At 37.5% G+C, this 17,811-nt stretch overlaps 1 protein-coding gene across 4 annotated transcripts in view; it reads left to right on the forward strand.

The window, feature by feature from the left end:
* The window catches only part of sdk2b (sidekick cell adhesion molecule 2b), a 428,287-nt gene extending 411,754 nt beyond the window's left edge, over positions 1 to 16,533 (forward strand). For 2 of the 4 annotated variants that reach the window (XM_065262638.2, XM_065262640.2), the window contains exons 44-46: positions 3,293 to 3,422; positions 13,186 to 13,242; positions 14,636 to 16,533. In XM_065262638.2, coding sequence (XP_065118710.2) covers positions 3,293 to 3,422; positions 13,186 to 13,242; positions 14,636 to 15,046 — 598 coding nt within the window. In that variant the 3' untranslated portion in view covers positions 15,047 to 16,533. The remainder of the gene's footprint in view (positions 1 to 3,292; positions 3,423 to 13,185; positions 13,243 to 14,635) is intronic. The other 2 variants (XM_065262641.2, XM_065262642.2) reach the window with 1 other exon arrangement.
* The last annotated feature ends 1,278 nt before the right edge of the window (positions 16,534 to 17,811 follow it).

Below are 17,811 nucleotides of genomic sequence, written 5' to 3' on the forward strand. Positions count from 1 at the left end.
AGCGTATACACAAACAGATTGCAAACATCAGCACAACACTTAATGCTGTGTAAATGTAGAGTTTGTTTTGGCATGATATAGCATTAGAAAACTAGTTGAAATACAGTAACTTATTCGGGACTGAATTTTGTAGAGATCTCAATGTGTTTCTAGGCTGAAATCAACATTATTTAGTACAAAATGCTGGACAATATTATCACTGAATTATCCAGCTGTCGTGTCTATTGTCTTCACAGCACTGGTATAAAATATTTCCAGAACAGTACAGTACACTCTAGAAAATGCTGTTTTTTTCAACCCAGCTTTGGGTCAAAAAAGGACAAACCCAGCTGTTGGGTGAAATTAATCCAGAAAATTTTTATATTTGACCTAGCAACTTAAACAAACAACTTAAATTTTTTAGAATGTACAGTACTTGATATAGAAACTGTTCAAACAATTTCTTGGAAATAAACATTTCCAGGTTTCAAGAAGAAAATGTGCAAAGTGCAAAAATGAGATTTTTATCTTTTTTTAATGGATGATTTATAAACCAGAATTTATATTTAAGTCCCTGCTCTCCACCGATGTGTTTCATAGAGGATTTATTATGCAGAAACCCCTTGGAGCTGGCATCTCACGGTGGTCTCATGACACTCATAAAGAATCCTCACTAATACAGGCACACACTGTACTTCATTCACCTATACAAAGAGACAAGTGTGTTCAGCTAGAGTTACTGGCAAATCATTTCCAAAGAAAGTTTATGCTTTTCTGAGTACAAGAGTCATAAATATTTGCTTTATGCCACAACCTAATTATAATTTTCTAAATGTTTTCACCGATCTTCTTGATTATGTTCTAATTCTAAAATTTCACACTATACACTGAAAAAAATAAAGGCTGGATTTATTAAATAATATAGTGCATCTTTTTGCATCCAATTTTTAAAGTAAGTATTACATGGAATTTTGAGCAATTTATACAATTGCTTAAAATTTCAAGTAAAACTAAATGCAAAAATGATGCACTATATTTAAGGAAATGCAGCGTATAATTTTTTTACAGTGTAATAATATGACCCTGGACAACAAAACCACTCATAGGTTGCTCAGGAAAATATTTGTAGCACAGGACAATACATTGTACAGGTCAAAACTATTAAAGGGTTATTCCATTTTCTTGAAAAAAAAAAAAATCCAGATAATTTACTTACCACCATGTCATCCAAAATGTTGATGTCTTTCTTTTTTCAGTAGAGAAGAAATTAAGTTTTTTTAGGAAAACATTCCAGGATTTTCCTCATTTTAATGGACTTTAATGGACCCCAACACCTAACAGTTTTAATCTAGTTTAAAATTGCAGTTTCAAAACTATCTCAATTGAGGAATAAGGATCTTATCTAGCGAAACGAAATAAAAAATATGCACTTTTAAACTACAACTTCTCTTCTTCTTCCGGCTGTGTGACGAGCCATTGTGACCTCACGTAATTGCGTAATGACGTGGAAAGGTCACGTCTTACATATATGAAATGCACATTTGCGGACCATTGTAAACAATAAACTGACACAAAGACATTAATTAGTATCATTCCACATACAACAACATTGGAACGATCCTTTTTCTCCACACTTGTAAACACTGGGGCGTACTTTCACATTGGTCATCCGTGACCTCTTGAGAGGTCATGACGTAAGGTCACTCTGGAGCGTCACAGGACCGGAGGAAGACAAGAAGTTGTGGTTTAAAAGTGCATATTTTTTATTTTTCTTGCAAAAAATGACAATCGTTTTGCTTGATAAGAGCTTTATGCCTGGTTTGGGATTGTTTAGAGTCCTTTTGAAATTGCAATTTTAAACTACATTAAAACTGTTAAGTGTTGGGGTCCATAGAAGTCCATTAAAATGAGAAAAATCCTGGAATGTTTTCCTCAAAAAACATAATTTCTTCTTGACTGAACAAAGAAAGACCTCAACATTTTGGATGACATGGTGGTGAGTAAATTATCAGTTTTTTTTTTTTTTGTTTAAGAAAATGGACTAATCCTTTAATATTTATGCCACAAAATCATTAGGATATTGGGTAAAGATCATGTTCCAAGAAGATATTTTGTACATTTCCTACCATAAAATATATAAAAAATGTATTGATCATTTGAACTAGTGTTGCTAAGGGCTTCATTTGGACAACTTTAAAGGTGATTTTCAAAAAAAAGTTTGCACCCTCAGACTCCAGATTTTTTTTAAATATTGCCCTATCATAACAAACCATAAATCAATGCAAAGCTTATTTATTCAGCTTTCAGATGATGTATAAATCTCAATAATAAAAAAATGTGACTAATTTTGTGGTCCAGGGTGCTCATATGGGTCTCATATTGGGGCAGGTAACTTTTGTAGTTTTTCAGCAGTCCGTTTGAGTATATAAACATGTTTTACTGAATAATTCAGATGTGCTTATTATGCATAGTTTGGTGAAAATTGTAAATGTTTTGTAGTTATGTGTTGCACTGGATTTGCTGTCAACAGTAAGTTCAGAATAGAGACACATCCACTGTAATAGGACAAAAATCTTTGCGCTTTCTTTACCTTTTTAAATGTGTAACATGATCTTAAACGTGGGTCTTCAGTAGGGGGTCCATGGCAGTTTTTCTAGGGGTCCTGGGGGGGAAATAAAACAAACAAAAATGCATCAAACAAAAATGCATTATGTGCACATATTTCATTGCTAACAATACTACAATGTGTATGTGTGGTTTATGGTTAAAAAACACATTATTTTCCACATACCGTACATTTTTATAGCTCCAGATATCCCTGTCTTCCTGAAATGTACAATGTACAAGTTTGTACAAAACTCATCGATTTGAAAAGCTCTGTGTCCCTGATTGGCTAGCTAATCTGTACGTTGTGATTGGCCTGAATACCTCTGACTTAAGTTGGAAATGTGCCGCTCCTCAACATGTTTGTAAGATTAACAAATTCAATGCTAACAGGAGTTAACTTGCAGGCAAAGTCCGAACGGGATGAAAAGGTTGAAGACCTTTGATCTAGTGGATATTTATACTGTACTTATACACTGCGTACAGTAGATCTGGTCCGTGTGTTTTTATATTTTATAACATTTGGTTACAGTTATTGTTCCATTAAAATTTAATCATAATTGTGAAACCCGAATCTGAGTCATGCTCTAAATCAGAGCTGATTCCCACCACTAACATAAAAAGGCAATAAAGTTTGTTGTGTGTTAAGCAGGTTGGAATAGCACAATAAATCTAAAGATATTATGATCACATCATGTCTCTCCCTCAGGTCTCCTCCTCGACCCAGTCCAGGTAGCCTTCACTACTCGGATGAAGATGTCAGCACCAAGTACAATGACCTGATCCCAGCGGAGAGCAGCAGTCTCACAGAGAAACCATCTGAGATGTCAGATTCACAGGTAATGTATATTAACGGTCTGCCAACTGTCTGCTATTTTCCAAGCAGGATTGCTAAAGCTAAATCAAGGCTAACTCATTACAGAATGCAACTTGTTGAAATTCCCATAAAGCACACTTTTATTAGGACAGGTCTCGTTGTGCTGTAACTTTCTGAGATTTAGGAAACAGTATGCTTTACCCTACATATAATTGTCACATGAGGTTTGGTCTTAATTGCATATTACTTTAATCCAGAATTAATTATATGGGAGGTTATGTGAGTCAGGTCACAATATGTCCAGAACACAATGATGTACCCTAGAAACGTCTCTCTTGGTCTTTGTCTTCAAGGGAATAGAGTGGAAAACTCATTGTACAGCACATATAGGCTCTGTCCTAAACCTTTTTGAGTCTAATGTCTACACACACAGCATCCAGATTAAAGGAAGCAACTATTTTCGATTGAGTTTCCCGTTAGCACTTTGTATTGATCTCTCAAGAGCCTGTTTAGCTGGCACAGACCTCTGTTGACTTTTGGGAGAGCCCAATAATAATTTTTATGGCCTGTAACATCTTGTGATACATGACAACCATTTGAAAAAGCAGAAAAAAATTATGACTTTGGACACCAAATGTACCTGCAATTATATAATTACACACCTACAGTCTTGTTCAAAATAATAGCAGTACAATGTGACTAACCAGAATAATCAAGGTTTTTAGTATATTTTTTATTGCTACGTGGCAAACAAGTTACCAGTAGGTTCAGTAGATTCTCAGAAAACAAATGAGACCCAGCATTCATGATATGCACGCTCTTAAGGCTGTGCAATTGGGCAATTAGTTGAAAGGGGTGTGTTAAAAAAAAATAGCAGTGTGGCATTCAATAACTGAGGTCATCAATTTTGTGAAGAAACAGGTGTGAATCAGGTGGCCCCTATTTAAGGATGAAGCCAACACTTGTTGAACATGCATTTGAAAGCTGAGGAAAATGGGTCGTTCAAGACATTGTTCAGAAGAACAGCGTACTTTGATTAAAAAGTTGATTGGAGAGGGGAAAACCTATAAAGAGGTGCAAAAAATGATAGGCTGTTCAGCTAAAATGATCTCCAATGCCTTAAAATGGAGAGCAAAACCAGAGAGACGTGGAAGAAAACGGAAGACACCCATCAAAATGGATAGAAGAATAACCAGAATGGCAAAGGCTCAGCCAATGATCACCTCCAGGATGATCAAAGACAGTCTGGAGTTACCTGTAAGTACTGTGACAGTTAGAAGACGTCTGTGTGAAGCTAATCTATTTTCAAGAATCCCCCGCAAAGTCTATCCGTTAAAAAAAAGGCATGTGCAGAAGAGGTTACAATTTGCCAAAGAACACATCAACTGGCCTAAAGAGAAATGGATGAACATTTTGTGGACTGATGAGAGTAAAATTGTTCTTTTTGGGTCCAAGGGCCACAGGCAGTTTGTGAGACGACCCCCAAACTCTGAATTCAAGCCACAGTACACAGTGAAGACAGTGAAGCATGGAGGTGCAAGCATCATGATATGGGCATGTTTCTCCTACTATGGTGTTGGGCCTATTTATCGCATACCAGGGATCATGGATCAGTTTGCATATGTTAAAATACTTGAAGAGGTCATGTTGCCCTATGCTGAAGAGGACATGCCCTTGAAATGGTTGTTTCAACAAGACAATGACCCAAAACACACTAGTAAACGGGCAAAGTCTTGGTTCCAAACCAACAAAATTAATGTTATGGAGTGGCCAGCCCAATCTCCAGACCTTAATCCAATTGAGAACTTGTGGGGTGATATCAAAAATGCTGTTTCTGAAGCAAAACCAAGAAATGTGAATGAATTGTGGAATGTTGTTAAAGAATCATGGAGTGGAATAACAGCTGAGAGGTGCCACAAGTTGGTTGACTCCATGCCACACAGATGTCAAGCAGTTTTAAAAAACTGTGGTCATACAACTAAATATTAGTTTAGTGATTCACAGGATTGCTAAATCCCAGAAAAAAAATGTTTGTACAAAATAGTTTTGAGTTTGTACAGTCAAAGGTAGACACTGCTATTTTTTTGAACACACCCATTTTAAACTAATTGCCCAATTGCACAGCCTTAAGAGCGTGCATATCATGAATGCTGGGTCTTGTTTGTTTTCTGAGAATCTACTGAACCTACTGGTAACTTGTTTGCCACGTAGCAATAAAAAATATACTAAAAACCTTGATTATTCTGGTTAGTCACATTGTACTGCTATTATTTTGAACAATACTGTATATTGACTGATTAATTTTTTCTTAAATTGTCTTTACAAACCTAATAAGATTGGCAACTAATTTTTTCTGTTTTCTAAAACAACTCAGAACAAAAACTTTATCTCTCACTATAAAGACATGAGCCTGTAAGCTTCCAGTCCACTGGCATTCAGCCGTCTAAGCCTCGTGCCCTGGAATAAACCATCTTCTGTTCCCCCTGCACACCATTCCCTCAGTCGGGTGTTATCACCGTCAGGCAGGGCGAAGAGAGATGCACGAATGTTTCCTTGAAGTTTTTATTGAGCGGATAACTCCAGGCTATTGCAGATCCATTGAGCCGTCTCCATAAGAGCCCGAGCTGCCACTGGGACATATAAGGCTGTCATTGTTCATGACCAGAAAAGGGATTCTTAAAACCAGCTTAAATTCTGTCGGCAGGGCAACAAACCTGAGCACCTCCACGGTGCATGAAATGTTAGACCGGTGAAATTCAATCTAGTCTTATATATGCCTTTGTGTGAGTGTGCTGAATGATAATGCAGATAAAGTAGTTTTTTAATCTGATTTGAGTCACTTTTGTATTTTTTTCTATTTTCTTGGAAACGTTGGCACTGTGGCTTCAGCTAACAGTTGGGTTCGTACAGGCAGTTCTCAATAATAAAGAAACACTGTGTTAATTGGATGTCTTGCAGTCATCTCAGCATTGAGGTTGGAATATTAATCACGGCTCTTGGAAATTGTATGACTCTAGATTTATTGTGTTTGCCCCAGACTAACATGAACTTTTATGTGCATGAATGCAGTACAGCATGCACTTATCCCTTGCAGTTAACCATTATCTTTTCCACAATATCCTTTCTCTCAAAGATGCACATGGATCCACAAAGACGACTAAAAACACATATTACATGCGCCAGGCCATTAGATGGCGATGTTACCTTGTAAAGAAACACCACACACCTGCGCACATTTTTCTGCAGAGCAATAAATACAAATAATCAAAATGGCAAAAGCAGGGTGGTAGGATTAGTACTACCAGTGACCCTGGACTATGAAGTGCCAAATTGTTGTAAACTTTGCTGAAGATAGTTTATTAATGCTTCTCCAAATAGAGTAAAAAAAAACTAAAGCGATGTCCAAAACTGCTTACTTCCATACTATATAGAAGGCAATAAGCAGTAGGAGAGGCAAATAGTATGGCAGAATTCATAGTGTTCGAAAAACAGTAGGCGAAAAGTACTCAGATGACCTATGCTTCAGCTGTCCCTTGTGGTTAAATTGCACTTGATTAAGTTAATGACTAACTTGTTCTTATGACGATGTACGCCATGTGATGTGTCAACATGGCAGATGTAGTATGTTCAAATTAATTTATACTACCAATATTCGTACTATATAGTATCCAGTGTTGGGGAAAGTTACTTTTAAAAAAAGTAATGCATTACAATATTAAGTTACTCCCCCAAAAAAGTAACATTGTGTTACTTAGTTAATTTACCTGGAAAGTAATGCTTACTTTACTTTTTAGTTACTTTTGCGTTACTTTTTCTTGGCTGAGGCTTGATCTCCTTCAGGCCTTAGTATTTTGAGCAGCACAAACACAATCCTGTTGGTAACCATAATGGTTTTGGGTTGTACTAGCGTATGCCTATAGATTGTATTAAAGGCGGGGTGCATGATCTTTGAATGCCAATGTTGACATTTTAAATCACCTAAACAAACACGCCCCTACCCCAATAGAATCTGGACCTTCTTTTGATAGACCCATCCCACACATACGCAACTCAGGCAACGATGTCTGTTAGTAGACACGCCCCTTACTGCTGATTGGCTACAAGTGTGTTTTGATACTCGGCCCGACTCCGTTTTTCAAAAATTGTTCACCTCGCCTTTAACACATGCATGATGTTACATTATCATAGAGTTGTGTTTTCATAGATACAGGGCAACGACTAGGGGTCATTATCAAAAACTTCAAAATTTTGCGTTTTCTGGACCCCAAAATGATACCGCCATGTAAACCAACAACCGCATAAAAACTTCTAAAAATCGTTGTTGTGTAAACGGCCCCTCACTTTCATTATTTCAATGTAGGTCAATAGAGGAAGTCTTTCAGACACTGCAAAGGCTATTTACAAATCAGGATTTTCCAGATGGGAATGTCTTGCCCCACTCTGCCTCTGCTGGGGAATCAGCCTCCTGTTTCAAACAAACAAAAAATCCAGTATGATGAAATCCTATCACAATAATCACTTCACATCATAATGTAATGCATTTTCTATTACACCCCAAAATTTGTGGGTTGTTTTAGCTAATGCTTGGTAAGGACCAACCCAACGTTGGGTTTCAATTTAAAACAACACAGCAAAGGTTATTTTAAACCCAATGATTGTCCATATTTTACTCAACCATTGGTGAAAACATCCAGACTAAAGTGCTTTTTGTGTGTTATCATCAGTGTTTTGGTATTTGCAGTCATGAATTTTTAATGTTTCTTTTTTAAATAGATTGATTGTCACAGGGATGTTGATCCTAGCCAAACAGCATTGTTTAGGCGGATTACAGAGGAGTCGATGAATAAACAAACATTTTTTGGAGTGGAGAACAGCTGTCACGTCCTGCATGTTTCAGCAGGGGGAGGACATGGGTGGGTCACTGCGCTCTCTGTTAGCCAACATGTTGTGATGACCACACACCGTGTCAGCATACAGCTTTAGTTTCTGGCCTTTGCTTCACTGTGAGGTCACGCTGAACAGAAAAAGCTTTCAAAGCCGAATTAGAAGGCGGTTTGTTTGATTCATGTTGAATTTGCCGGTATGACTGGAATGTCTCCCATTAAAAACCCAATGCTGCTCCTGTTCAAGGGGCTAAAATCGTGAGGATATGTTTGAGAAGATGGTTCTAAAGTAATCAGATTTTTTTTTTTAAACAATTAGGCTGCTGTTTTACAGTTTTTAACTATATAAAAGCCAAATAAAAAATATTGTTGACCACATTTAAGGGTAAGCTCCATATGAAATGAATGAATTGTTGGATGGCAAAGATTTTCATGAACTTCATATTTTGAAGTTCGCTTGTTTCTAGAATGTTTTTGACATGTTTAAAGAAAGAAAGCAATACATTTGCTTGGTCCTGGGTGGGGAAACTATAGCTGTAGGGTGTTTAGGGGGATACGGGGCTGGTTTTGGGGGAACTGATTTCCTCTCATGGAATTTGAGTTGGAGGCATATGTGTCACATATGTACGTATGTTACAATAATGGGGTGGCTTGACAGATCCGTGCATTGTAAGTTATTTTCCTATGATTAAAAGACAAAACTTTGCCAAAAATATATACTTAATAAGCAATACCTCTTAGACAGGGCAAAAATATGTTATACAATGTGTAAATAATGATTTGAAGAGTATTTTAAACAATGAGGCTTGAGCCCAGCATTCCAGAACATAAAAGATAAAACTTCCAGTAGATGTTTTCCAGATTACAAAGTATTTTTGGAAAAGATAAAAAATGGAGAGAAAAGAAAAGTGGAGAGAAAGGAGACGTTTACTTGAGATTATGTGCGACACTTGAAGTCTGTGGTCTCATACTTCAACTATAGGATATACAGTATATACAGTATGCTGACATCTTAATGGCAATATTGTTCTTGGATGGTATAAATAAACTTTTTTACTGGTTTTGTGTCAGTAGCTGGGTCGAAGAGCATTTCAAACAATGAAGAAAAGTCAAGCCATTCAGAGGCAAACCTTTATACCAGCATTGGAAATTCCAGGATTCTGAATTCCTGGTGAGGTTTAGGTTGTTGGCAGTGTTAAGTGGGAGTCATTGGTGTGGAAAGACAAAACACAGAGCCTCATTCATGATGGCATTTGGCACTTTTAAGATATTTCTGTGGTGAACACTGGCAGAAGCTCGACAAGTGATAGCCAGATACTGTTTGTCAAAGTGAAGCGAGGGAAGAAGTTGTTGTATTGTGATCGTAGTGATTTGGAGAAAGGGGTATTAGGGTAGAGCAGCGTTTACCCTTACTGTATGTTCACACCGCCGCAGACTTGAGCTTCAAGGACGCTTGTTTTGGTAGGAATGAAAGTTTACATTGAATGTTTCTCTGGAATCAGCCAGCGAAGAACGTCTTGGCTATATTCTAATTGGTTGCTGAACCGCGTCATAGCTCATTACCATAAAGTTGAGCTTCTTTAAACTTTCTTATTGACGCTCTGGTAGCTCAAAACGCCCAAAACACGACACTGATGGATTTTACGCTCCGGGCAGCTTATAGAAGCCAGCTTCTATTGTAAATGAATGACTTCCGGTAACTTTGAAAGCTCAAGTCTGCGGCAGTGTGAACGTGCAGTAACACAGTTGTGTTTTGTGTTTGTACACTGTCAGAAAAAGGTACTGCGGAGGTACCCTTTTGTTTCCTAGAGGAGCAGAACATTTAACTGTAGGGTACAATTATGTACCCAAAATAAGTTAGAAAGGTACTAACTAGAGGAACAAAACTGTGCCCCTTGGGTGACGGCCAGTTGTACCTTAATAGCTACAGTTTTGTGTGTTTCTTTCTGAAAGTGTAGGAGGACTTTACGAGGAACCTATTTAAGGTGGCTCCAGGAAGAAGGATTACTACACTTTCATAAAAAATTCATAAAAATTTACTCAGCCCCATGTCATCCAAGATGTTTATGTCTTTTTTTCAGTCGAGAAGAAAATTAAAGGTGACATAGAATGATTGAACGGGGTATTAATCCTTGTTCTGTGATTTGACATGTAGACAATTTTTTTTGGGGGGGTCTGTAATTCCTTAGAAGCTTCCTAAAAACCTCTCTCAGATAGCTCTATTAGGGTGGGGGATTTTAAACTAGTGGTTTTGCACCTATTTGGCTCCCCTACTGGCTTAACTTGCAATCTCATTACTGATTGGCTGACTTTGCTGCAACTCAAAAAATTTAGTCAAATATTTTAAAGTGGAGGGGCAGTGAGATGCCTGTGATGTCATAAGCATCAGTTTATCAGATTGGGCCGTTTTCTGGCTGACATTTCTAAAAAAGGAATTTCTATGAGACTGAGATGTTTAGCACTTTTTGTATGTTTGTGAATGCGGGTAGACTACCATTATTCAACAAAGACAAGGTAAAAATGTTTTTTCATTCTCTGTCCCCTTTAAGTTTTTTGAGGAAAACATTCCAGGATGTTTCTCTATATAGTGGACTTTAGTGGACCTCAACAGTTTACAGTTTCAGTGCATCTTCAAAGGGCTCCAAACGATCCCATCCGATGCATAAGGGTCTTATCTAGCGAAACGACCATCATTTTCACCCCAAAAAAATAGTTATGAACTTTTTAACCACAACTTCACGTCTTGTACTAACCATGTGACGCCACAGCGTCACATGAAAAGGTCACGCATTATATATGTGAAACACACACTTGCGGACCATTTTAAACTATAAACTGACACAAAGACATTATGTAGTATCCTTCCAAATACAACCCCTTTCTACACACTTGTAAACACTGGGGCGATAGTTTCACATACGTCATGCGTGACCTTTTGACATGATTACGTACTACGTTAGGTCACACTGGTGTTTCACAATGCTAGTGCAAGAAAAGAAGTTGTGGTTTAAAAGTACTTATATTTTATTTCATTTATTTTTAGGTGAAAATGACAGCCGTTTCGCTAGATAAGACCCTTATGCCTTGGCTGGGATCGTTTAGAGCTCTTTGAAACTGTATTGAAACTGCAATTTTAAACTGCAAACTGTAAATTGTTGGGGACCACTAAAGTCCACAATATGGAGAAAAATCCTGTAATATTTTCCTAAAAAAACATAATTTCTTTGCGATTGAACAAAGTCATAAATGTCTTGGATGACATGGGGATGAGTAAATCATCAGATTTTTTCAACATGATCTCACGGAAAGTTGTGTTATAGTTATGAAAAATTTGATTAATTTATTCGTGTCCATGGCGTGAAATTCAGCTTTTTTCGTGGCTTGAGCACGAATGTCTTTGTGGTGTCCAGATTCGCACAAATTTCTATAAATAGTTTTTCATGTCCGTGGCACGACTTTCTTTCTTTTTCGTGTCATTTTATGTACTGTTTTCTCTTTCTTTTTCGATTTTTAAATCATTGTCGCTTGTTGAACTTAGATTTGGGGTTTGGTTTAGGATGTTCTTTTATGTATTGGTTTCTACATGTTTTATTTTTTTTTTTTTTTTTCGCTTTTTAAACTATTCTCACCTGGAGTTGGGGTTTAGGTTAGGATGTTTAATAATGTAACAGAAGCTGATTCTAACCCCAACCCCAAGCGCCAATGGTAAGAAAGTCGGTAAAAAACAATTAGAAAACACAGCAATACATTAAATGAAATGTAAAAGAAAGTCCTGCAACAGATACGAAAAACTATTTATAGAAATTTGTGCAAGTGACACAAAAAAGACATTTGTGCTCAAGGCATGAAAAAGCTGAATTTTGTGCCATGGACACGAATAAATGAATACAATTTTTCGTGACTATAACACTACTTTCCGTGAGATCGGTCTGGATTTTCTTCATGAAAGTGGAATATTCCTTTAAAGAAACTGCTCATTACCCTTACAAAAAGTATCATGGTTTTAGATACTGCTATGCTGATAATACCATGGTATTATTTAATATGTACTGAACAATAAAATATTAATGATTTTGCACTATTTCTGTGGTCTTTAACTAAATGTAATGTTTAAATCTGCAAGATTTTTGTACACTTTTTTCCTTGCTTCCATTAAACTCAATGCTTTCTCAAATCATGCTAGGATAACATGGATCATGGTGCATGCTGTCATTATAGGAAAAAGAGGATATACCAAATGCTTAAAGATTTCTGTAATCTGTGAACATTTGTCAACACCTTTCTCTAAAATTGTTATGCTGATGATATAATTCGTAATAAAAAATTGCTTTCATTTATGCTAAAAATGCCAACTAAACCTCACTAATGGTTGACCTTACCTTATATCAAAGGTGTAAAGTACTCAAGTATTTTTTGCTATATTAAGTAAACTTTTTCAAGTATTTGTACTTTATCAAAGTGTTTTTCAACTGTACTGTTCGCTTCATTACATTTGGTAAAAACAAGCTGTTATTTACATTGAATACATAAATGCATTAAAATCTTGTACTATCTTATAAATAGGCCTACTTTTATAAAAAACGTAATTTTACTTGAGTAAAAGTACTTAAGTACTTTTTATGTAACTAATTAAATATTAAAAGATATTTAATGTGGAAGAAAAAGTATGATATTATGATTTAAAATTGATTGATAAAAGTACAGATACTTAAAAAATGTACTAATACTTGAGTACATTACACCTCTGCTTTATATCATCTGATATTGTCAATAAACCATGGTACAGCCATAGTACTTTTTGCAAGGGTACTGTACCGTTGTTTCTGCCCCATAAAAAAATGTGGTGGAAGACTACGGCCCCTACTGTACTGCTTTAAACCCCATGTCTCTGTTTACCTCTAGGAGGCGCTTGTTTTCTCCTTTAAGACTGGGGGCCTTCAAACTCTTCCAACTCAATGGGTGAGGACATGCATTGTGCATTGATTGACAGGAAGTGCTTGTCCATTCCAGTCCTTTCCATTAGGTTCATATAACCCACATCATGGTGTAATCCCTAAATGCAGCGTGCGATTGGTTCCCGTAGGTGCACTGATAGCATTGAGGTTCCATTTGCGATAGATGAATTTGTTGTGCTTTCTTTGGTTTGTCTTTCTTTTTGTTTGGAAATGCACGTCTTTGACTAGCAACACATGTGGTTGTGTATGTGTATGTGTGTGTGTTCGGGGATTGAGTGGTCTATTGTGTTGTCTCATGATCAAAAAGAAATATGATATTGTAAGTGTTGTACAGTAAAATGAATGGGATTATTGTTCTAGATTGCAAGACCACTGCATCTTTTGTCATTTCATATAGAGAAAGAGGAAGAGAAAAAAGAGAAAAACCCAACGGCCCATAACATATTAACCCACAGTTTTCAATTCAAATGAAAGTGTAATCAAACTCAATTTTTTTATTTTATTATAATGGATGCTATAGAGCGCAATGAAATGTAAATATAGAAACAGATATTTGTGGCACAACCTCTGGTTCTGTGAAATTTACTTGGACATCTTATCAAGTCATCACTACGGAGCCCCTTAGGGGACATGGAGCAAAAATTAAATATAGTTTAGTTTTGCGTGCGCACGTGAAACTATCACGTGCGCACTTGAAACTATTGTGTGTGCTTGTGAAACTTTCGCCAAACTTTAAATAAACCAAACTTTATTTAATAGGGGCTCCTTAGTGATGACTTGATAAGATGTCGCGATAGTTTCAGATGTACGCGATAGTTTCACACTTTTCACAAGCGCACACGAAAGTTTCACGTGCGCACACAATAGTTTCACGTTTCCTGTGCGCACGCGATAGTTTCACGTGCGCACGCGATAGTTTTACATGCGCACACGATAGTTTCAGGTGCGCACGCGAAACTAAACTTTATAATTTTTGCTCCATGTCCCCTTAGGGGCTCCATAATGATGACTTGATAAGATGTCGCGTGCGCACGCGATAGTTTCATATGCATATGCGATAGTTCACAAGCGCACGCGATAGTTTCACGTGCGCATGCGATAGTTTCACAAGCGCACATCAAAGTTTCACAAGAAACAAACTAAACTTTATTTAATTTTTGCTCCATGTCCCCTTAGGGGCTCCGTAGTGATGACTTGATAAGTAAAATCCCATTATTAAAAAAAATTCTGCAAATGAAGTTTTCGTGTGAGCACATGAAAGTTTCACGTGAGCACATGAAACTAAACTTTAGATTTTTTTACTCCAATGTCACCTTAGGGGCTAGGTACATCTCTGCTCTCTTTTAAAAAAAAACTAAATTTCATCTCCATCACAATTATCTCTCTCTTTATCCCAGGGAAGTGACAGCGAGTATGAAGTGGACCCTAACCGACAGAAGACCCATTCATTCGTCAACCACTACATCAGCGATCCCACCTACTACAACTCCTGGCGCAGACAGCAGAAGGGCATCTCACGAGCGCAGGCCTACAACTACACCGAATCTGAGTCCGGAGAACCCGAACACACCGCCCCTCCACCACCTCTCCCCCCACTGCCTCCGTTCCCACCGCAGCTCAGCTCCCCAACCCCTCAGAGTCAACCCCAAACTGGCAGCCTCTTCCGACCAAAGGGCAGTCGGACTCCAACACCTTCCCAGCAGCAGAGCTCCAACCCACCCAGTCAGCACGGCACACTTTATCGGCCCCCCAGCAGCTTGGCCCCAGGATCCCGAGGCCAAATCGCTGGCTTCTCCTCTTTTGTTTGAATCAAAATAGCAACAAAATTACAAAGGCGGGAATATATCTTACTTTCCCAAAGTCTCACACCTCTGGAAGAACGACGCCAAACGTCAGCCATCGATCTCTTGTGCTTTATTTGTCATTGCAAGCCGGTTTTTATTATTGTGTTTTACTTAGTTTGTGCTCTGAATGACATGCAGATGAATATATTGTTTATTTTTCGTTTCTCTGCTCGGTTGTGGTTTGGCTTCTTACAATGAAAGACAATCAATTGGACAGTTTTGCTTTTTGGTGCTGCTTGTGCAAACTGCATGACTTGGTTTTATTTTTTGGTTTGTCTCTTTTTATTATTTCATCTTTTGTTTTGTTGCATCCTGTACAAGAGTACAACGCCATGCGGTATATTACAATGCTGGACAAAAGCACCAACACATGAAGGATTAATAAAAAATAAGCCGGGAAAATCTCGACTGCCGGGGTGGCTAACGTCAGTGCTTTGAGATTTAAACAGTGGTATTTTTGTTCTCGAACAAGTGACAAAGTACCGCAGTGATTATGAGAGCTTACAAAGGTCGTCCTGATCTAAGACTTAAAGACTACGCTCTGATAAAGACCTGTTTGCACTTAGCACATCGAGTTGGCCACAGGTCGATGAAAAAAGGCCAAAGGCCACATGAAGTGCTTCACCCTGATGTGTGTTTTGAATGTTTTTCGCAGGTGAAATGTAGGTTGTGTTTGTAAAGTCGAGGTTAGGAGCACGAGTATATTTTCCCATATGAAGCTGACAGATCAAAGGCCAAATATGAAAGACTACAAAGTCTCATTGACTATTATACTATTACTCTGAATTAAGCATTCAGAGTCATCAGTGTTAGCAACAGGTTTGTGTGTGTGTGGGTGAATGGGTTTGTATGAAGAGAGCGTGGTCGTGTATGAAGAGGGCGTGGTCATTTGTTGCTCCTTTTGATTTGACTCTATGATGTCATCCTGAGCTTCAGGTTGTACTTCCTCCCTAACATCGGACGCAAACATCAAAAGACACCCATTAATAAAGAAGAGCTCTTTTTCACAGCATCTCAGCAGAACCGGACATTAAAGCGTCTATTAAAGGGATTCTGTTTTCACCTGTATCTCACACACACACACACACACTGCCAGTGATGTCATTTTGCTGATATTATCATATGGTTTCTGTGATGATCTGGCAAGACGGGACAAAACAGATAAAAGTTCTTGAAGATCACGCAACCAAGCGAGTCTATTGTGTACTTCGACCATATGGATTATTTACAACTTTGCTTTGAAGAAGCCATTTAAAGATACAGAAGAAAATGGACTAAGAGACCCAACAGTGAACTACATGGCACTTGCACAGCTTATTTTTGTGGTTTAATGATGTTGTTTGCTTCTTTTCTGTGAAGTGATTTTACTGGATGTATAAACAAGGTCAATCACACGCTCAGTCTGCCTGAACACAGTATATTCCCAAATAAATGGTTTTCTGCAAAAGCTATTGGTTTGAACATTGATAAAAGGTCGTTTGGCAGGGAAACTTTACATGGTAAAGGGTAATGTCTAAGGGTGTATGTTCACCAGTGCATTTAAACGCCAGGCGAATGCTGACTATGGGCACTTGGCAGCATTTCTTTGTGCTTTGATACTTGTGTTTTTTATCAGGCATTGTATGATGCACCGGTGTGGTATTTGTCCCGCCCCCTCCACTGCAATTGGACGACTGACTGAAAAGTGACATTGATGAGCTCAGCTGAACTTTTTTTTAACTCTAGCTGGCATTTTTTTTTTAAGCACAACGCTTCCTTTGGACACAATCGAAAACATATGGCAGACATAGGGCCTTACATAAGTGTATAAATCTGGGTGAAGATGTCATAAATTACCCAACTTAGTTTCCAGTCTTTCCTAACCAATCACAACTATTAACAAGCAGCAGGCCTGGTTTGTACGTCAGTGTCATTGTGCTAAGTAACTCCGCCCTTGGAGCAATCTCATTGGTCCAAAATCCTGCATATAGTACATAACATATAGTGGTCTGATGGGGTTGTTGCATACTGTAATTTGCCGTAAAAATAGCTGTGGTGTGCTGGTTTTTGCTTTTACTGAGGTGGCATCAAAAAAATATTCACAATGAGCATCGGATTAGTTGTTGTTTTGCAATCTATTCAGTCTATAAAGTGGCTTTTTTCAGGAATGTCATTTTGTCTTAAATAGATTTTATACTAAAATATGCAAATCACACATTGGGGATATTTATTTATTAGGCTAATTTACTAGCTTTATCAGATTAAATTACTCCATATTTTCTAGGAATACATTAGTTGGTACATTCTGTAATGTGTCAGAACATGACTCGCGTGTACGAGTTGCATTCTCAGTGTAGATCGCTGTCTGCAGTTTTTAGGTGTTGCAACAGTTTGAAAAGAATCCAGCTGAGCAGGTTCGACCCACTACATATTTAAAGCTTACTACTGTAGCTGATTATTAAAAAATGCTGTTAAATGGGAATGATATTTGAAGGCAAGTTATTTTTCCTCTTGATTTAAAAGTAAAAAAAAATATAATTTTTTTCCAGGAACATGCCCTGCTTTACAAAAATCACACTCACTGAACGTTATTATATTTTTTGCTAATTTGAGTATTATATGCCGTGTTGGGAAAAGGTACTTTTAAAAGTAATCCATTACAATATTAAGTTAATCCCCCCAAAATTTCATGGAAAGTAATGCTTACGTTACTTTTTAGTTACTTTTGCATTGCTTTTTCTTGGCTGAGG

Source organism: Paramisgurnus dabryanus, chromosome 1 (assembly GCF_030506205.2).
Source record: "Paramisgurnus dabryanus chromosome 1, PD_genome_1.1, whole genome shotgun sequence".
In the NCBI taxonomy this organism is placed as follows: Eukaryota; Metazoa; Chordata; class Actinopteri; order Cypriniformes; family Cobitidae; genus Paramisgurnus; species Paramisgurnus dabryanus.